Source organism: Alosa sapidissima, chromosome 5 (genome assembly GCF_018492685.1).
Source record: "Alosa sapidissima isolate fAloSap1 chromosome 5, fAloSap1.pri, whole genome shotgun sequence".
Classification (NCBI taxonomy): domain Eukaryota; kingdom Metazoa; phylum Chordata; class Actinopteri; order Clupeiformes; family Clupeidae; genus Alosa; species Alosa sapidissima.
This window is the reverse complement of record NC_055961.1, coordinates 12,823,145-12,845,778: the sequence shown is the minus strand read 5'-3', so window position 1 is coordinate 12,845,778 and position 22,634 is coordinate 12,823,145. Positions and strand designations below refer to the sequence as shown.

General features: G+C 40.3%; 1 protein-coding gene across 1 annotated transcript; it reads left to right on the top strand.

Moving 5' to 3' along the window:
- The first annotated feature begins 1,448 nt into the window (after positions 1-1,448).
- st6gal1 (ST6 beta-galactosamide alpha-2,6-sialyltranferase 1) lies at positions 1,449-20,778 on the top strand. The gene is made up of 9 exons (XM_042092427.1): positions 1,449-1,850; positions 2,076-2,140; positions 13,464-13,670; positions 13,981-14,355; positions 14,687-14,951; positions 16,722-16,819; positions 17,338-17,439; positions 17,781-17,955; positions 19,325-20,778. The coding sequence occupies exons 2-9, from the start codon at positions 2,129-2,131 to the stop codon at positions 19,591-19,593; spliced, it is 1,503 nt and encodes a 500-aa protein (XP_041948361.1). The 5' UTR covers positions 1,449-1,850; positions 2,076-2,128; the 3' UTR covers positions 19,594-20,778.
- Positions 20,779-22,634: the final 1,856 nt, after the last annotated feature.

The window sequence follows — 22,634 nt, the reverse complement described above, 5'->3', positions numbered from 1 at the left end:
CACACACACACACACTACTACTCTTATAATGTTACTGCTACTACACTGCACATCTGTACATTTTGTTCATACATTATTCATACTGAATATCCATATTCTGTTCTTATAATGTAAGACTACTGCTAATACACTAGTTCATTTATATTATTGTAAACCATTCCACCTTCTTAACTATACTATTGTCTACACCAGCCTTTCTCAAACTTCTTTGACCTAAGGCCTACACGTACCCCCCCCCCCCCCCCCCCCCCCCCCCCCACACACACACATCATATTATCATGATGATTATCATTATCACAATTATTATTATGCTATATTGTTATACATGCACTTTCACTTCAAAGCAGTCAATGTTTAAAGTGCTAACATTGTTTCATCAGAGGACTGCTTTACTAATGTAAGATATAATAATTATAATAGTTAAGTTAATTGCTTTTGCATGGTTGCATGATGCTAGCATGAGAAATACTTCTCAAAACAACAGCAACTATATGGGTGCTATTGTTTTGGAATGTTTCCCTCATGTAAGCAATGCATCATACACTGGTAGGCAAATGGAGAAAAAATGTACATGTTTTTTAAAGAAATTTAATTTGAATGCCTGAATGTAAGGACTCAGGAAACAAAAACAACAGCAACTATGGGTGCTATTGTTTTGGAATGTTTCCCTCATGTAAGCAATGCATCATACACTGGTAGGCAAATAAAGAATATCTGGGTTCATTGAATTCAACATAGAATTTTAGAACCTTCAATGGTAAACGGCGGAGCAGATAAGCGTAAATCTCTGGAGATCTTTAATAGGAAGACTAATAAGGCTACAATATCTTTTGGCCACGTTATATTCAAATTTGACTATACTCAGAGGCCTACTCAATGCTAGACAGTGTATTATACAGTCTCTGCTCTGTTTATATTGAAATTGCAAGAATCCACGTAGTTCTATTAAATGCCGTTAAATAAATAAACAGCCTTCCGACAGGTTGAAGCGGAGCTTTGCTACCAACGTTATCGGGTAGTTTCGGATTCTGTCGCGCGTAGCCTACACATGCATTGAATGAACGCTCATACCACTACTTAATTGTACGGCTCTATGTCTAATGACATTGAATTAGCAAGTATTCCTCCTGAATGCAGAAACGTTTGTTTTCTTTTTCTGTCGGTCCGCGGTTCCTTGATCAATTGCGCAGCAAATTATCACACGAAGCACCGGGCCTAATTTCACTCCACGGCTCCGCGGACCACCATTGCACTATATATTGTATACTGTTAATGCACCACCTGCCTTTGCTGTGTATATCATATTGCACTTTTCTGCTTTTTTGCACTTCTGGTTAGACGCAAACTGCATTTCGTATAGGCTACTTGGTTTCATCGTTTGTGAGACTATGCGGCCCAAAGGATTTATTTGTATTCTATAATGTGCGCACAGGGGGCGCCCTTTCGCCCCATTGAACACAAGCCTAGCGTTGTCTTAAATTTAATCGAGCTGGAGAATGCTCTTGCACAGCCACTATTAATGAATACATTCGCACACACATACGATTAGGCTGTGTTTTGTCATGTGTCGGGGAAAACACGAATTCGTCTTCACCAACAAGGATACGGCTACGTTGCATCTGTTACAGCTGAGCCCCAGCTGTTTGTAGATGCAGATAACATTGCTTTTTGACGCAGTCTCTGTTCATTTGCCGACGTCTCTCGAAGATGAATGCGACGGATATGAATCAACTGCAATTGTCAATGACTCTGCTTGTCGGACAAATCACGATGCGAGAAGAATAAATAAATATGGCGGCTGGCTTCTGATATTATAAACAGAATTAAAAAAAAGCCTCGACATCATCAGGTAAGAGACGCATATTTGTTTCCCCTTAGGATAATATGTGCTTTTCTGCTATCTATCTTTCTATGTCTAATAGCCGAATATAGCTGTTGGTAGGGGCACGGTAGGCTATGTAAAACTCTATGTTAAAATCTGTCATCCTCTTTATAAAAAATCGGTGTGTTGTCCTGTGTATTGTCCTGTGTCCCGCATGCAGTCTTTCATATGATTACACTGTACTTCTTACAGCATTGCCTATATCGTGGTTAAAATGGAGTAGAAAGAGCGCACGCAACGTGATCATGGGGTATAAGGTAAGTGATAATTTACTTCATGACACACAAATCTATAATGACGTTTAAAACAGCATATCAATTAACCCTTGCCAGCTTAGACAGCTTTTAAATTTAGCCTAAAGGGCATTATTTGGAAACTCAACAAACAGCTATAAGAAATCAGAGTCATTATTATATTTACTTAGGCTATATTACCGCTTTAGGATGTTTGTGAGTCAATTGAAAAAAATACTGTGCAATTGTATATGATGTCTGTCAGCTAAAGACATTGGCAAGAAAGGTTTAATGTTTGCACATCTGTTGTAACATCTGTTTTTCCCACATACTGAATGAAAGTTATCGCTGAATGGTTCTGTTAAAATGCCCATGATCAGCCTTTCCAGACAGTCCACCCCAAACTCTATAATTTTTGGACAAGTTTGTGGTCAAATCATTTCATTATTAGTGGCGTTTTAAAGACGTTTAAGCCAGCTGTCCTTCTCCTTCAAACTGATGAACAGAGATAGAAAAAAACAGCTGTCTGACTGTAGCATCGCAGCTGTGATACATAGCAATTCATTAATTCATTTTGAATTCATTAAGTCAAACCTGCTTTAGCCTATGAACAAGCAGAGTATGCCTTAGGTATGTAGTCATTGCATGTTCTTAATAATGCATCATTGCAACAGTATGCGATGTTAAACAAAGGTTTTGATCCAGTCCTATTGATTTCTCCTGCTTCAGTCAGTGTGTCACATACTGTAGGCCTACATGAAAGCAGAAAGACCACCTCATGTCCAGCTACAAGAACAGTAATGATGTCTGGTGGACATGAAATGCATTTTATAAACACTTAACTGCATCTGAAAATCATAATATTATTAGCCATAATGCTTGGTAGCATTGATTAGAATCAGTGTGCAGTAGGCCTATCTAAAAGCATCTGTTTTATGCATATTGATAAACTAGGGAATCAATACTGGGATCAAAATTGAACTGTCAATATTGTTTGGGTCTGACCTAGACACGAGTACAGAAATAGCAGAAGTCCAAATGTTTTGACTGCAACAGGGTCAAAACAAAATACTTCCGTGGAAATATTTTCCGTGTATTTTCTGAATATTTACACGGAATTATTTTGTTTTTAAAATGAAATATATTGTCAGAATAAAAAAACAACAACATTTGTTTGTTTTATTGCCTGGCCTGCTGTCAGAAAAAGGCTTATAATAACTAACTAAATAACTAACAAAGAATAAAGTCTATGTAATTTCAGCAGATAAACGGGTTATGTATGCCATATCAATATTTGCATTTATATTTCAAAGGGTAACTGCAAAAGCACACACATTCCCCTCAGATCATTCAAGTGCATATTGGTGTGTGTGTACATGTTTTGAATGGCTGTGTGTGTACATGTTTTGAATGGCTGTCCACCTGTTGGGTATCTCCCATCTGCCATATCTGTCTCCATGGCTTTGTGCCTTACCTGAGCTGAGAACCCTTACAGTGACATGTGGTCTCTTGGTCTCAGTCACATCTGTTGTCCTGGTTAATCTCTCTACAGCGGCAGAGCTTTGCAGAGCCTTGTGGGTCATCCCTGGGGGACTTTTCAAATAAGCAGAAGAGCTCTGAATTTGAAGCAGCAATGTTTTGTTTGAACGTTTCTATGAGACCATTTGCTGCTTTATAATATAAATATTTAAAAAATTCAGACATTATGCTTATTTTATCATGATAAAAATGTTTCATTTTGCAATAGTTTAGTCATTTGTGGGCCTGTGTGCACATCTGCACTATAGATATTCCTGCTATTGTATGTGTGCTCAAATGTCTGTTGCAGTCATTTATAGCCTTATACTCACTATTTGATCCATGAGTCATTTGATCTAAGTAAAGCTATGTTCTTTAACTAGAGAACATACTGTAGTTTTACATGTAACATGGAACTACAGTATATGGCCCGGATAGGAGAACGGCCCGGATAGGAGAGCCGTGCCGAGCCAAACTGACTCAGTGCGGTGATGCACCAGTAGCCCACAGCAGCCCGGGGCTGTGTCCACTATCCCCCCATCACAGTGGCTACACTAATTAGGCCATTCAAGCAGAGAATGTCAGCTACAGTAGAGAGTGCATGAATGGATTCATCCCAGAGTAAAGCCAGCCATCCCAGGGCAAAGGCTCCGGTATTAGCACAGTATAATCATGCATACGTGCGTCAGGCCGAATCAATTCATAGAAATGAAAAATTCAATTTCATCCAGCGGCAAATCCAATGAGTGAAACATATGTGACACTAGAGAGTAAGAAGCACATTGATATTGTTGGCTGTCATTTGTAGAGAACATACTGTTCCCATAGAGGTGATTGGATGTAGCCCTGATGGGGAAAGGACCAGTGGTAAAATGTGGCTTGTGGTTGTTCTGATAGTAATATAGATGTATTTTATGGCCATTCTCATTTAATAATGCAGAAGTACAGAAGCCTCTGTTGGTTAGTGTCAGACGCATTTACAGAGGATCCTACTGATTGGCTGCTAGATGGACAAGAATTATTAGACTTGTGTCATGTCAAAATAACCTGCAAAAGTACGTATCTTGCTCAAAATGCTTACTTTATGCCTCAAAAGCAAATATTTATATCAGCAATCAAAAAGGCATGACGCCATTCTTTACAAAAAGTCATGACGCCATTGTTTATGTCAAGATAGTCAAACTCTTTTGTCTTGTTGTCAATAGGACAGTTTACTCTTGAAGTATTTTCTAATGAACAATGCACAATGCAGCCCTATTTTCAATTTCAAAACTAAGCAACACATTATTGTGTCGACAGACATTGTGACAATATAAAGAAAACAAAGACTTTTACAGAATTGTGCATATGAAAATTGACCAAACTATGACAACTAGTTTAACGCATTTGAATGTACATTAATGACACAAGCGATGAAATAAGGCCAATTTTTTTATGGGGATACAAGGATACAAGGAAGTTTATTGTCACATGCATATAGTTACTGGAAGTAAGAAATGCAGTGAAATTATGTCTGGTGTCAGCCTATTTGTGCATTTATGGGGGGGGGGGGGCAAGGGCTGCATAAGAAAGGTGGGGGAGGATTGGGATTGGGCGGGGGGCACCAACAAGGAGCACCCAAGAGCAACAGGGGCAAGGAAAAACAAGGGGCAAGGCTACCCAGATCTGCCACAATTTCATGTATTAATACTTACATTGATTTAAATAATAAAAAAACAAAAAGCTATGGTAACACTTTACTTGAAGGTATCTACATAAGAGTGACATGACACTGTCATAACTTGTCATGACAAAAACAGAATGACACTAACCCTAACCCTAACTTGTCATTACAAAAAACGAATGACACTTGACAGAAACGAGTCACAGAAGCATTGAGTCATAACCGTTTATGACTTGTTTATAATGTTTATGGCACGTTCATGACTGTGTCATGTCACTCTTATGTAGATACCTTCAAGTAAAGTGTAACCAACAATTCTTATATTTTGACATGTATTTCGCCACTGCAAGCTGGCAGCTCAACATGCCTTTCATGTGTGTGTAGGGCAGACTGTCTTGAATCTGGCAATGTGCCAAGCGTTGGTTGTTCTACATGACGTTATTATTTTTCAGTCACTTCGTCTGTTGGATAGCCCTGTCACTTTATTTGTATACCACATTTAACAGGTGTTGACCCAAAGTGCTTCACAGGTAAGGCAGAGAGGTAATTAATTGTACACACATAGGTAGAAGAGGAGCCCAGAAATATAATAGGATAAGAAAAAATACTTCTTTAAAAGAATAAAAATAAAATAAGTTGAAGTAACAAGGCATAAAAGATGAATTTAAACAAAAAAAGAGATGAAGTGCGGTAAATAAATACGCAGCATTTAACAATAGAACAGAATAAAATCAGTAAAACATGCAAATGAAAAACATAAAAGTAATAATGGTAATAAAATAACATAAAAGAACAAGGAAAGTGCACGAGAGAGAGGAAGTCTCAGGAGGAAGTAAAAGCGAGAGAGAAGAGGTCGGTCTTTAAATTGGATTTAAAACTAGCAATTGTGGGGCAGGACTTGATGTGTGGTGGGAGGGAGTTTCAGAGCTTTGGGGCAACAACAGAGAAGGTCCGGTCGCTTCTTGTTTTAGGTCTTGAATGAGGAACTGTGTGAAGCTGTTTAAAAGAAGATCTAAGTGATCTAGTTGCAGAACGAGGGGATAGCATGTCTGAGATATAAGAAGGAGTCCATTTAAGGCTTTAAAAACAAAGAGTAAAATTTTGAAAATCTATTCTGTGCTTTACAGGTAGCCAGTGCAATTTAGCCAGGTGACGTGATCTCTCTTCTTAGTGTCTGTTAAAGGTGCCATGTGTAATGTCCGCCAAAAAATCAATTCATACTCCACATTCCATAAAAGATGGGGCAGTATACCTCCAGAAAGTGAGTTGGTCTACCCTAGAGTAACAACCGAGACACGTGTATTGCAGTTTGGCTGGCGGTTATGTTGCCCGCATACCGCCTCCCATGGCCGAAACTGGTATTATGACACCTGTCGGGCTGTGGCTAGTAATTTAGCATGCTAATTTAGGTTGATCTCTCTGCAGCACTATACCTTGTCATTTTTTTAATGACATCATCACCCTTATTTCTTCTCATTCTTTTGATGCGTGTAGCTCATTTTTTGGATATTTTTACCTCAATTCTTACACATGGCACCTTTAAGAGTCTAGCTGCTGTTTTTGTACCATTTGCAATCTGGCAATGTTAGATTCAGTCATGCCAGTATATAAGGAGTTACAATAGTTGTAGCCTTGAGGTGATAAAAGCATGGATAAGAATTTCAAGGTCATTGTGAGATAAAAAAAGTACTTTAAGTTATCTATGGTTCTGAGCTGATAAAAACGGCTTTTAACCACACTACTGGTTTGTTTGTTAAGTGAGCTGTCCAATAAAACACCTAGATTTCTGACCACACTGTGCAGGTTGGCAGACAGGGGACCAAGTGCATTACTTAGGCTGGTGACAGAGCAGTGGGAGCCAAATACAAATTACTTCGGTTTTACTATCGTTTAGTTGAAGAAAATTACTGGCCATCCAGGATTTAATTTCATCAAGGCAGCTAAACAGTTTCTTTAGTGAGCCGGTGCAATCAGATGTGAGTGATAAATACAACTGTGTGTCATCTACATAGCAGTGATATTGAATATTATGCTTTTGCAGGAAAGAACCGAGAGGCAACATGTAGAGAGAGAATAAAAGAGGACCTAAAATTGATCCTTGAGGGACACCACAGTTAATAGCAGCAGAAGATGAAGTCTAAACTTATTATATTTATAGGTGGCCTTGGGTGTTTCGGAGAAAAAACAACACAAAATCTTATAGGCGGATTCACTGATATTGGTAATGTCCATGTCAGTAAATGTTTTCATGTAAGGCAGAGTCTTTGAGGCTATAGAATTAGAAGCAGGGATGGATTACTGCACGGGCCTACCGGGCCCAGGCCCAGGGGCCCAAGGGGTCAAGTCTTTGCATGGAATCACTGCCTCAATATCAACACATCAGGATGTAGGCTATGAATCTGATTGAATTTAGTATTGTCCATCCCCCAAATGCACCAGAATACAGGAAATCACATCAAACAAGTTAAAAAAAAATTCTGGGGGAGGACCCCCAAACCCCCCCTCCCACATATATGACAATAAGCAGGGGGCCCTTAATATATCTTGGCCCAGGGGCCCGAAAGTTCATAATCCGCCCATGGAATTAAGGTCTATATAGTCAATTTACACTGGAACTGTAATTGTGGAGACAAATAATATTTTGCTAAATGTTCAAAACAAGGTCATAATTCCATTGGATGGTACAAACATTGTTAGTGAAAGCAAGTCACCTTGGCCCTGTTGATTATTGGTGGTTTTATTGTTACTGTCTTTTTGTTTCAGCCACAGAAATGGCTAAGAACAGGATGTTTATTGTAAGCAGACAGAACATCAAGTGGTGTACCTAACTAATTGCTCACCCCAGAAGAGACAGCTTAATTAAATCTACCCCGGAAGGCTACATCTGACCCCAGATAGGAATGTATATTCTGTCTCTATATATCTAGCCATGAGTGTTCTAGATCTGAGTTCATTGTCTTGGCTTCACTTTACAAAATTTCTGTGCTTGGAGCAGAACTACCAGAACTCTGCTGTAACATCCAGAATAATTAACTATTCTCTGGCAAGCCAGCCTCAAGTTTTACCTGTTCTAGCTACATTAAATCAACTCGGTCAACTCAGTGTCTCCATTTGGAATTATGGAGACGGTTTTCAATAACATTCTTCAGCCCCAAAATTTGGGCTTATTTTCCTATAATAAGGTAATAGGTATGTGTTCATATCATCATAGTTATGGTTGTAATTTATTCAACTCAATCAATGCCATTAGATAGAATAACACAAAAAAATTAAAAGAACAGGGCTATGTAATACCTATTGTTGAGTATATGGCTACGGCCTTGTTGTGCAGAGTAACAGGGCTACAATGTGTTAGTTAATGTCCGTATAGAACTGAGGATCATACTGATATCTTTCAGTCATGTTCACTTGGCACTTCACATATACCATAGCCCTCATTGTGACTGTGACCACATAGTTCACCGAGAACCTTTAGCAAAGTGTATACGCATTCACCTCTAGTAGAATAAGTCATTAGCGGAGTGAGTCTATCGCACACTTTCTTACATTATAACCAATAGCAGAGTGGTATCCTACAGTAAATAAGTCAGCACAAGCAGAGCTGGTGAGTGTGAAGTGACTTAAATAATAAATAATTATTAGCAGATTGAGCCTGTAACATCCACATATTGTAATGAAGCAAATGGTAGGTTGTCATTCACGTCCACTTAGGTAGTGAGTCAACAGTACAGTGAGTTTGGTGAGTCTGCAGTGATGTAGGATGGCAATAGAGCTAATAACACTGGTACAACATTGGCAAGTGCACAGTAACAGTTCTATTATCTTAAAATAATGGCTTCAAACTTGTGGTACACTGACATATAACACAGAGAATGAAGTCTCTGACATCAATGAAGTCTCTGTCATTGCATGCCCAGAATGATGTTGCACTGTGTAAAGCTGTTGATCAGGTAGGATCATGATAGGATCAATTTTTTTTTTTCATGGGGTTATATTGATGCCAATGGGCATAGATATGGATGATACATAAGGCAATTTTTTGAGCAATGTTGCAGGGAACCACATAACGGTTTCACATCACCAAAAGTATTGGTTTTACCCAGAGGCGGACAGAGTACACAGCTTCAGAGTACACAGCTTTTACTCATTACTTGAGTAAAAGTACGGATATGCTTTGCTAAATTTTACTCAAGTACAAGTAAAAGTACAACAGTCAGATGTCTACTTAAGTAAAAGTACTGAAGTACTTGTTTTTAAAAGTACTTGAGTATCAAGAGTACAAGAGTAAATATTGCATTACTGCCACAGTGCTTACATTTATGTACAGAAACGTCCTACATGGAGTTATGAAAAATGTTAATGTTAATACCTTGGAGAATGTAAAAGGAATTGAAAGTAAAATCAGGTCATTTTCATCAATTTTCCATGTTGCCAGGAATGGGCAGTATTTCTAATACATTTATTTAAAATATGTATTTCAAATACAAAACACTATTTTGTAATTGAAACACTTGAAGCGAAAACTATCATTAACTTGAAATAAGTGTGGCCACGGGTTGGCACAATTCCCGGGATGGACCTGCTGCGTCTTCATCCATTGTTTCGTCCATGGCTTCGTCTCTTATCTAAATCTGACCATAGAGTTGACTTTGGCGGAAAATCAGTGGCGCCTGCACAATCCAATCACGTTTGAGAGAAACAACAAATTGAGGGTTTCCGATATTTTTCTTTTTTAGTTTTATTTTTTTAAAAGTAGTAACGGGTACTCACGGTTATGGATAGAAATGTAGTGGAGTAAAGAGTACAATATTTGCCTCTCAAGTGTACTTGAGTAAAGTCATGAGTACTCCCCAAAAATGATACTCGAGTAAAGTACAGATCCCTCAAAACTGTACTCAAGTACGGTACTCAAGTAAATGTACTCCGTTACTGTCCGGCTCTGGTTTTACCAAAGATATTTGCCAATATTTTTAAACTACAAAAATACACACCCACAGTATAAAGTATTTTGATACAAAATATGAAGCCATTTTCCGTACACCAGCCGTACACCTGCAGGCGCGCTACTAACCCCAAAGCACAACCAGTAGGTTACAGCAACTTTGAGAACCACCGATGGGCTGCTAAGAAAGACTAAGAAAACTACTGTTGTAGTTTCTAGATGATACACACAAAATTAATTTCTGTCAATTAAACTTTGTATCAGATTTATTTATGGGTATCCTCATTTATTGTGATGTCCAAGTTCCATGATAGTGTTTGTTTCACGCATGCAGTGTGTGGTTTGGATGAGCCAGCCGGGCAGCTTGCCTGTATTCAGCTTAAAGTGTCTGTCAAATTGCGTGAAAAACGTCCAATTAGCTGCGAAAAATTAAAAAAAAAATCCCTGGGGGAGAAACCCCTGAACCCCCGAATTTGTTTAGCCTACCCTACCCTAATTCCTAGGCTTCTCGTCATGTTGAGATGTCATTTTAGCTAACGTGGTTAGCAGTTTCTCAGACGCAATTGAGCAGTTAGTCCACACTCATCAACCCACAAACATGAAATCTACTTCTGTCAAAACTTTTGAAAGGGAGAGACACTAAATTAAGTTTTCAGTGTACACTGTTTCAGTAAAACTGCCAATACCGGCCATTGACCTATGCACAAATAATTCCCAAATAATTTTGACAATGTTGACCACTTGGATTTTCATAGACTTTTGGTATGTGACATGGGAAGGTTTCATGAACTGAATACAACAAAAATAATTTCTGTTGCAATTAGTTTGGGTTGGGTTATTTTTTTCCTAGATTGCTAGACTATACGTTGTCTCTGCAATGGCTCTGAACCTGCCAAAGAGACATTGCCATTGAGTATTTAGGGTGATGCCAGCATGGAGTATTTAGGGTGATTCAGCCTTTAGTGTCATGTGAGGACTCTTGCAGCTGTGTTTTGAATGAGCTGCAGCTGTCTTGTGGGAACAGAGAGAGAGAAAGAGAAAGAGAGAAAGACAGAGAAAGAGAAAGAGAGAGAGACATAGTGGAGCTTGCTAGTGGTGAAGGTGAACACAAGTTTCTCTTCTGTGATGTCTGTGATTCTCTGAGTCATCTGATTCTGACATTTTTAGCAGGTAGGATAAACAATTCCTTTTGGGTTTAGAGTAGGCTTTTAAGATAGCTGAACAGGGAACGAACTAGCCAAACCACTGTAGCTTTCACCAACTCCTTCATTCAAAACAGTAGCATCTAGATGCTCACCTGCAAGAAAAGAAATGCCATTCGATCTCACTGAACTAATTGCATGATTTGTGGGAAATTATTATGTGTGTAACATTATGTGCTCTCCCTCTCCTGTCACTATTGAAAACATCCCAAAGGCATTCTGTAAAACATCTCCTACTAGCAGCAGTGATTACAAACAAACAAAAAAAACAGTTTTTTTTTCATCAAACTCCCCACTATTGAAAAGTGAGTCATGATTGCAGTGGCTAAACAGTTTAGTGCATGCATGCATGTGTAGTTATCCTGTCATTCCATGTCATTGTAATGATATATAACAAGATCTTTCTTTGAGTTGGCTTTGTGATCTTATCCGGCATCCTCACATTGGGGTACACATTAAGGGTCAACTTGTGGAAGAAAGACAAAACAGACATCATTTGGAAGATTTCCCAGAAATCATTCAGAAGACTGTTTCCCCCTTCATTAGATAGCAGAGTGCATGCCTAAATGATTGCTGTTTTGAACAGCTGAGTCTCTTCCACTTACAGATGCCTCGTAATGTCACAAGCAATAACTAATGCTGTGTCACTTAGTTTACTAAAAACCACAAATGACGTCGGCTGAAAGATTTGCTTTATACAGAACAGTGGAGTTCCATACGACGAGTCCTAACAAGTGCTGGGGTTTACGTCCCTCCTGTGCAGATCTATGCCAGTAATGGAAGTCTAAATCCTGCACGCAGTACATTTGTCAAAGTTCAAAGAAAATCATCCCTGGCCTGCTTAGGGCAGGAAAAAAAAACTCTGGATCTTTAATTCCCTGACTTCATTAACATGTGCAAGCTCTCCCAGGCTTAGCACGGTACTGCTCTCCTAGGTCCTGTCATGGCTCAGTAGAGGATGAGCACTCTCCTGTAGGCTATGTTGTCAGTCATCTGTGGTCACGATGCAAACCGCAAAAATACTCTATGGTGTTTTTTTTGTCTCCCGGCCCCCGTAAAAGATGGATAGGATTCCGCCCCAGATATCTGTCAAATCTCTCGTCTCTCAATATTTGCATTCTCCTCCCCTCTCCATCTCACTTCACTTTGCTGTTTTAGCAGCTGTGTGTGAATTAAGCCCGTCAATCCGCCCCTAATCCTGAGCTCTGCCAGGGGAAATGTTGATTCCTGTGTGCACATGCTTCTGTCTGTCTCTCGTCTTGGTTCGTATTTATTCCTCGTTCTCAGAAACATATTTTGATGATTTTTTCTGTTATTTTTCCATGTATCCACTTTTTCATAATAACTTCCTCATATGCAGGGATGGGCTGTATTTATGATACATATATATATAGTATTTTGTAATTTGTACAAGAAAATGGCTTTGTATTTTGTATCAAAAAATACTGCCAAATATTTTTGGCAAAACCAATAGCCTACTTTTGGATGTATGATGGCATCTCTCTCTCTCCCTCTCACACCAACCTCAATCCAATCGCCAGTTAGTTAAAAACCAACTTAAAGGGTCATGTTCCTTCGTGATCAACAGCGTTATACAGTGCAATATCAAGCAATTTGGACAAGCATTGACAATGTCAGACTTGTCACTTCTTTGTACCGCTTGACAAGACTTGACTTTTTGATTGCACATCTGATACAGTATTTAGGCTATGAGATGTAGGCTAACAGGCAGGTTAGCATAGTTAATCTAGGCAAAGAAAACCTGTTGCTCTTAAACACTGTCCACTTAATCAACAGAGTCAGTGTACTGATGAAGGAATAGATTGCCGGTAAATAGGCAGATATGGAAGGTTTGCAAAGTGATTTCATGCTCCTTAAATACAGTGTTTTACTTTGGCGTGGCTACTGTATATAGTAGTTTATTTTGATACACTTAAAATTAAGGTATTTGATATTTTATCTTAAAAATACATTTTGATGTATTCTTGCCTCTTTCCTATCTCCCCCTTTTCCCTTTCACAGATCACTGGAGCGGGGATGGACCGCGTGAGCCAGTTATGGCGGCTGCGGCGCCGTGCCCGCAGAGGGGCACTGTGCATGGCACTCTTCTGCATGAGCATGGCCGTGCTCTACACGCTCTGTGCTGAAAACAGTGTGCCCGTTACGGATGCCATCTTTGGGGAACGGGCCAGGACCCGCGCTCAGCCAAGAGCACACTCTCTTGTCAAGGTATTGTAAAGGAAAGTCCCAGGTCTTTCAGTATGGTGATCAAGTATAGCTACCATATTACATGCACATTACATACTGTATATACATATTCATACTGATATTCATATTGATATTTATATATTATATTAGTTTAGATTAGATTCAACTTTATTGTCATTTAGCAGAGTACAGGTACAGAGCCAATGAAATGCAGTGTATATATTGTACATATTGATGGTACAGTTTTATCCAGATATACAAACTGTGCAATGCATACATATTGATACTTTTGCATATTTATATGCATATAAACATAATGAATTATTTGAAGGTGTTGCGAAGTGGCGGGTCAAAGCCCATCTACGTTGACCCACAAAAGCTCCCCGGGGTTGTCCCTGGTGACCCGCGCCGACCCATTCCCGTACTCTCCTCCGTCAACCACTCCTTGGAGACGGACCACCACCGGGACGTTCGCCCGAGGCCCAAGGATCGCAAGCCCCACGGTGGCTTCTTCTCCTGGCTGCCACGGCCTTTCACCCGCGCCATTGAGACCTTCTTCGGAGGCCGGCGCAAGGGTGAGCTGAGCGGCGCCGGGTCGGACACTGAGTTCTTTGGGCCAAATGGCACCCTGGGAGAAGTGTGGGATGATGAGATGTCGAGCACCATGCTGGGGAAGAGGCTGAGGAAGGTGGTGCAGAACTATCAGGTGAGGAGGGCTTCACAGTAGAGTTGTATTGTTTGATTTGCATATAATTAATACATTTCACACTCGTTGTGTTATATCATAATGATGTTAGATGGAGATGGAGTAAAACTAGCTAGCTACCTGAAAAACCTAGCTAGTTAGCTAAAAAAAATGCAAAAATCTCCAGCAGCCCTGTTGGCACTGATAAAAGTTTGATAACATGCTTACCGTCCAATCACTACCTCACTTTAAACTTTTTGCACTGTACAATTTTTTATTATTATTTTGTTTTTTATTCATTTCTATTTAATGAACATAAAGAGTTAACCTGTGTCTCCATCACCAAACCCAGGCGATGAACAAGTATGGGGTGCAGTTCGCTGACGTGGGAGCTGGGGCTCGCCACCCCAAGCGCTCCGGCCCCGAGCTGCTCTGCCAGATGAAGGACACTGTCTCCATCACCACCCTGACCCAAGAGATGGAGCCCTTTGCCCACTTCCCCTGGGCCACCCTGCTGCCTCCCCGGCCCCTGAACATGGACATCGGGGCATTCAAGACCTGCGCTGTGGTGTCGTCGGCAGGATCCATGAAGAATTCTGGATTAGGCAAAGAGATAGGTATGAGATAGGTAGGAGCTGATCCATGTATGTATAGTATATATACTTTTTTGATCCCGTGAGGGAAATTTGGTCTCTGCGTTTAACCCAATCGGTGAATTAGTGAAACACAAACAGCACACAGTGAACACACAGTGAGGTAAAGCACACACTAATCCCAGCGCAGTGAGCTGCCTGCTTCAACGGCGGCACTCGGGTAGCAGTGAGGGGTTAGGTGCCTTGCTCAAGGGCACTTCAGCCGTGGCCCACTGGTCGGGGCTCGAACCGGCAACCCCTCCGGTTGCAAGTCCAGAGTGCTAACCAGTGGGCCACGGCTGCCCACATGTATTTACAGGCTTAGGGCGGTTTATTACATTTCTTAGTGATTTGATAGTACTGCAGTATAAAGTGCAAAATAAACACAGATGCTCCATTCTCCATTTATTACAGTATCTGTTTGATGGTGCACAAAATAGCACCACCAGAGCAACCTGCTCCCCATTTACAAAAAAGAAACTAGGCTCACCTTAGAAAAGGCTCACTACTGAGCTCACCTTATAAAAGGCTCACTACTGAGCTCACCTTATAAAAGGCTCACTACTAGGCTCACTCTGAGCTCACCTTAGAAAAGGCTCACTCTGAGCTCACCTTAGAAAAGGCTCACTACTAGGCTCACCTTAGAAAAGGTTGCAAATAAGTAGGCTAGTGTGTTAACCATTGCTAGAAGCCAGACCTGTAAGTAATGGCTTAACTGTTATATTTGTTGATTTTTCTTTGTATTTCACAAAACCTTGTCCTTGTTAAAAATGTGCCTCCACTGACTTCTGTATTCAAGGAGAAACAGAGAATTGAGGTTTTATTCCTGGGACATTGGTGAAGATTTGCCAAGAGTTAAAAACTGCCTTCTCCCCTGGTGCCAATCATAGCTGGCTAATCAGTTCTCCTCCCAAAGGCCCACAACACTATTCTCAAAGTATTTCCATTGTCATGCTGTTCTCCAACAATCTGACACCCCGTTATCAACTATTACCCTTGGATAAATACCATCAGCCCACCCGCCGCTAATCAGTAGAGCAAGAGGTGCCAGTCCCAAAAACCACAAACAATCTGTATGCAAGTCAATATCGGTGTGCAAGTGTACACTGCATGTACAAGTTGTGCTCTGTTACCTACAGTATAACACACTGCACCCTGTTTGGGATATTATTGGAAACAACTGGAGGTGGCTTACCTCATTCTTGGTTAAGAGGTCCAAGCCTTACCCTTAATGCTGTGCAGGACTATCATGTTTTGTGTATGTTTGAGTGTTTCATCTGTTGTCTTTCCTTGTCCTATGACCTTGCTCACCCACACACTCATTCCCGTGATACACATATAGGAGCTACCACAGCAGAGGTGTCTGCTTGTGAAGGGTTCTTGATGTTACCTGAAACGATGTGTGAGCGTTTGAAGGATGTGCTCCAATACTCTCCCTCACTTAAGAGTTGTAAAATTGCCTTTTTTTCCCCCTGTAGCCTTGACTGCACTGTCTGTGCTCTATATGGATGTCATTACACATACAAATAATTGCAACCTGTTCTGAAAAAACAAAAAAATACTAATTACTGACTAGGTATGGTTACAAATGTTACACAAATAGGCCTAGTCTCTTCAGCTGCTACTTTTTGATGCCACACTTAATATCAGCAATGTGTAAGATTTTACCACTCACTTTTAAATAAAAAAATATTTAACATTAACATTTATTTAATATGTTTATTTATTTATTTATTATTAATATTTTTTAAACAGATGCCCATGACGCTGTAGTGCGGTTCAATGCTGCCCCCACAACTGGCTTTGAGAAAGATGTGGGCTCCAAAACAACAATTCGCCTCATTAACTCCCAGGTTAGTAACATCTCTTCTCCTTCTGAACAGCTCCCATTTGTTACTGCCATTTCATACACACAGTGATAAGACAAGAATGTGCAGTAATTGCCTGGATGTTTCTGGCTTAATACTGTCTGTTATTTTTGGAAGCAAATCCCTTACATAGGAGAGAAACAGGTCAAAGGCTTGTATGAGGTCAATGAGAAAAGCAGGAATATTGCCTTAGAGCCCCAGAACATCTGGTGCCTCTCTAATAAGGCTAAACATTTTTATGCAGACACACTGTATTACATTGTCTGTGCAAAAGTGTAGGCAGAATGCACACATTACACAATGAATTGCATAGTGGAGGAATCACCTATTGTTGCACCAGCTACTTATAGAGAATAAGGAAATCCAAATAAATGTTTTTATAAGTGTTTTGTTAACTGCCAGGCATTTTGAGATATGGAAACATTGCGAGAGCATATGTGTGTAATTGGTCATGAAGAGAGTTATCTCTGCTGTGTGTTTTGGTTTTGGCTGGCGATGTGTAGGTGATGGCGCCGGAAGACCATCGGTTTCTGTCCAGTTCCCTGTACAGCACTGGCATCTTAGTGGGCTGGGACCCTGCCCCTTACTCCTCAGACCTGAGCGAAGTGAGCAGGCAGCCCTCTCTTGGGCTTGTTCTCACACCGTGTTTGTGTTTCTTATAAATTCCAATCCTAAACACAATATCTATATTGATGAAATTAATAAGTCAGGTTATTTAATTATGTGTTTTCAGGTAGTATCAGTAAAATTGTAGTTGATAAATGAAATAACTATAACCTACTTGCAGTTCCCCTGATTATACCTGGAAAACTAATCAAACAAATATTTATGAAAATTCATTAAAATGGAGGATAGAGCGTTTTTGAACCAAATTCTTCATATGTTGTAAATGTAGATAATAATAAAAATAATAACTTCTGCAAACGTGTTATGTCTGCCTCTGCAGTGGTACAACAAGACAGATTATCCCATCTTCCTGCAATATCAGCGGTACCGTCGCCTGCACCCTCAACAGCCTTTCTACATCCTGCACCCACGGGTGGAGTGGCAGCTGTGGAATCAGATCCAGGAGAACATGGCAGAACCCATCCAGAAGAACCCCCCCTCCTCTGGCCTATTAGGTACCCACCACCTGCTGCTCTACACTACATAATATCATTTTCATTATCACACCGGTGTTCACAGGGCCGGCGGAAGGCAATTCTGCACCCTGGGCGAAATAGAAATATGTCGCCCCCATGCTCATAGACTGTGTGCCACTTTCGACTGTGTTCTACCTTCGCAGATGCCCCTGGCTGCAGAGTTGAGATCGTGGCTGGTCTCAATGTGTGCAGGAGCTCAACGTTGCTACTTTCCAGCGATAGCCTACTGGACCGCATGGAAAAAATAACATATTACATTATTATTACAGGCTATATTATTATATTATACAGAAATCGGATTACCTATTGAATATGATGCCGTCTGTTAGGTGTGCATTTAAACGTGATATTAGGAACGCACTTTGAGTGTCGCTGTCTCATATCACCCCGTGATAGGACCGTCTTATTGCGGGGAAACGAGCTTATTGATTCGGTGACATGGTGAGATGCAATTTTTACCTTATTACATTGTCGCCCCCTTTGCTACATTCCACTGCTAGCAACCTGCCGATTCAGGCTGAAGATCAGCACACTCATCATATGCGGGAGAAAAGTTTTTCAACCTGTGCACTTTTCTGTATTCTGCTAGCCTGGCGAGCCAGACCCACATTAAAATGTAGGGTCTGGGCACTCACCGTTCGCAGTGCTCAGTCCGAGGGGCGGGATAATCAGTTGTCTTTCAAATTCCCTCTGCACGCAATAGGACGCAATAGGATATTTGTTTTCAAGTAGCAGGGAATTCAAGCCAAACTGTTGCAACTCTGCCATCAATCATTATGTTAAGCCCACCAAACGACTCTATACACGATTTCAAAGGCCTGATTAAGTTTCGATTTCTGGAGCTCACAAGCCAACGGAGAGTTGCTAGACTAGCCCTGGCAGCAAATGTAATTTGCTAGGGGCGCGTCTAGATTTCTAGGCTAGTATTCTGCAGCACTAGGCTTTGAACTAGGTTATTTAGCCGATATCACTGAAAATGAATTATTGCTGCTCCCGTATAAACCGTCTATGTCATTATTTGACAATCAACGTGTTTTCAATGTTGTAGCCTATAGCTCCTGTTGCCCCTGGTAGTTTGGCGCCCTTGGCATTTGCCCCAATTGCCCATGCCTTCTGCCGGCCCTGAGTATTCATTAATGTTAATTTAAACTTATATTGTTTTAACACAAACTTATATCATTGCAACAAAAGCAATGAAATTCCTTTACGTTTTTAAATTGATATTATGATGTCATAACCTATGAATTAATGTGGTGGATAAATAAATAAAAAAAAATAAAAAAATTAATTAATTAAAAATAAAAATAATTAAAAAAATATCATAACCTTTTTTTCTCTTCTCACCCAGGCACAGTTCTGATGATGTCATTGTGTGAGGTGGTGCACGTCTATGAGTTCCTGCCGTCTCGCCGTAAGACCGAGCTGTGTCACTACTACCAGCGCTTCGTCGACGCGGCGTGCACGCTTGGGGCCTACCACCCCTTGCTCTACGAGAAGAACCTGGTCAAGAGGATGAACCAGGGGCTTGACCGGGACATCTACACCCACGGACGGGTCACTCTGCCAGGTTTCAGCACTTTGAACTGTACCCGTGGCCTCCCGGCTGCCATGCACTGAAAAAAGAATTAAGGAATGAAGAAGCTCCAAAAAAAAGACCCACCATCAACACTGACCACAACGCCAAAAAATTTGCTTTGACACTTAGTTTAGCAAATCACTTCATTGAAGACACAACAGAGTGAACAACACTGCCTGATAACACGACCATGTAATATGAATATGCAACAGCATGTGTAAACCACTAGGAGGTCTCCTAGTCTAGTGTGTTGATCTCCTACTGAAACGTTTTACTCCACACATGGTCAGAGACCTTGTGAGATAGCTTTATAGGTCCCCTGGCAGTGCAAACCAGCGTTATGTTTGGTGAAGTGTGGCATTTCTCTGGCCAACTGTCCAGACCCTAACAAGTCACATGTATAGCATCTGTGAATCTCACATCCACCGACGAATGGATAATGCTCTAGCTATGAGCATACCATTATTGCTCAACATATATAGAGAGCAGTGGGAGTTGACACTGCCATATCTAAAAACTATTACAGTAACAATAAGCAACAATGAACATACACCTTTACCCCTCTAAATCCAAAATAAGCATGTTTGTGTTTACAGTTTACAGACAGCATGTCATATTGCAACTTTACACTCTGAACGAAGGATACAATACATTTTGTTTTCATTTTGCTTATGCTCTGAGCATACACATTTTTGAATGTGCACTTTCATAGTATAGGCACTTAATTTCTGTGCAATAGGCATGTAAATACTCTCACATCAGTGATGTGAATCCAGTTCATGTCACCTTCTATATGCTCAGTGGAGCTATAAAGTATGTGGCAGAAACTGCCGTCTGTTTAAACTTTCTGTTTCCTGCAGCTGCTACCACTCTTACTGCACTGTGTGACCTATGTATGCCAAATAAATTCACTATCAGTGAGACCTACTGGAGCATTTTCCAGCAAGGCGTTTTTGCATTGTTGATCAACTACCATAGTGACATGGTGGAGAGACACAGTTACTATGGTAGTTACTCAACAATGCTTTAGGTGGAACAGGGGCCAGCATGGTACTTTTTTTTATGCAGATTTACTTATTTTGTGGTTGCCTACTATGATAGACATTGGTAGAGCTAAGGGGGGTATAAAACAGGGCAGCCGTGGCCCACTGGTTAGCACTCTGGACTTGTAACCGGAGGGTTGCCGGTTCGAGCCCCGGCCAGTGGGCCGCAGCTGAAGCGCCCTTGAGCAAGGCACTGCTCCCCGAGCGCCACCGTTGAAGCAGGCAGCTCACTGCGCCGGGATTAGTGTGTGCTTCACCTCACTGTGTGTTCACTGTGTGCTGTTTGTGTTTCACTAATTCACCGATTGGGTTAAATGCAGAGACCAAATTTCCCTCAAAAAAGTATATATACTTATACTATAAACAGATATTATTTGATGTAGTATCTGAATGTTTTCTACAGATAAATGCAATATTTGGTACATTCTTATGTCCACATAGAGATCATTTGAAAGAGTTTGCACATTTAATGCTGTGAAAATACTTCAACCTTTGTTCAAATGCTTCAGTCTTCAACCTCTGCCCTCTTGATAATCAGATTTTTTTCTCTTCCTCTTATTGCATTGACCATCACCTAGTTATTTATACATCAAGAAACTTTTTTTTTTCTTAATAAGGAATGTAGAATGATAAGTCAAAATTTGACTATTTTTTGAGTGTGTAGCCATTGTCAATACCAGCAAACTGTCAAGCTAAGAGTCTGTACAGATAGTAATAGTAGAGAGGACAGAAGGATAAAGTTAGCGATTAGCAATTAGCTGAATGCCTATAGCACTTCTAGGAGCATTGCAGAGACTGCAGCAGGTGTCAGAAAAAACTTTCTGAACACTGTGTGAATGTTTAGAAATGTTTTGATTCTGCAGCCATAATGAAAAGAGCCCAGCCTGCTGATTTTTAAAGTTTCTCAGAGTTATAAAATTCTGCTTGTCTAGCATTACTAAAAGAGATAGGGCACTCATTTAGGTCAGTTTTGTGCTTTGAGACACGTTCAAACACTATGTTGGGATAATAGAAAGTCTGTAAGCCATTGCCAGAAATATTGGCATTTTCAGCAACATTAGGCACCCAGACACACAGCAGATTTGAAAGATGTGACTCAGAATAGTTTCCAATGACAGTGAAATGAAAACAGAAATATCAAGCCTCTGAAAGCGCCATTGATTGCAATAAAATACTTAATCAGAATCCAAATTTGATCTTGAAGGCTATTATAATAATGAAAAGTACATGGACATTTGTATGCTATAGATGTCTATGTACAAGGCCTTAAGTAGCATCATTGTGATTATACAGAATTCATCATATTCCCATCCTTGGGATTTTGTAAATTACTGCACTTGTCTCTTAACACTAACTCTTACGTAGCATGCACCATGTACAGTTATATGTATTATATATGTGTTGTAGGCGACCGCTGAGCATGCCATACACCACTGTAGACAGTGTGCTCTCTCTTCTTCATACTGAGAACGCTATGCAACAGAGGTCAAGTTTAAGTACATGCAGATTACTGTGATATGACTCTGATATGTCACATTCAATTTAGAACTCCAAACAAAGTTACTGTTGTGAGTTTCATACTTTAAGTCAGTTTACTTTGTTCAGTGGAAAAACAACCCAGCTTTCAATGTCAAAAGTAAACCAATGGGTTAGACAAGGCTAAGGCTGAAGTGTTCAGTGTGTTATACATTGTCCAGCATATTCCATTCCTGTTTATTCTGCACAAAAGATGAACATCGCTCTCCAGCTCTTGTACTCTGCCAGCTAGCTAAATAAAATGGCGGTGTCCTACTGCCGCTAAAATGTTGTCTGATTGTTCGTTCGCCACTGTAAAGGTTTTGAAATGTATTGCTTCTTATTAGTATGCCATGTATTTAACTCCTGGGATGTGTTACAGCTGCTTCATGTACTTAAAACTACCAATCAGAAAACACCCTGAAATTAAAGAAATTTACAGGAACACTAAGTTATCGGTCTGTCTCTGTAAATCAAATGTATCATCGAGCAGCTTTAAGAAAGAAAGATCAATTACACCAATG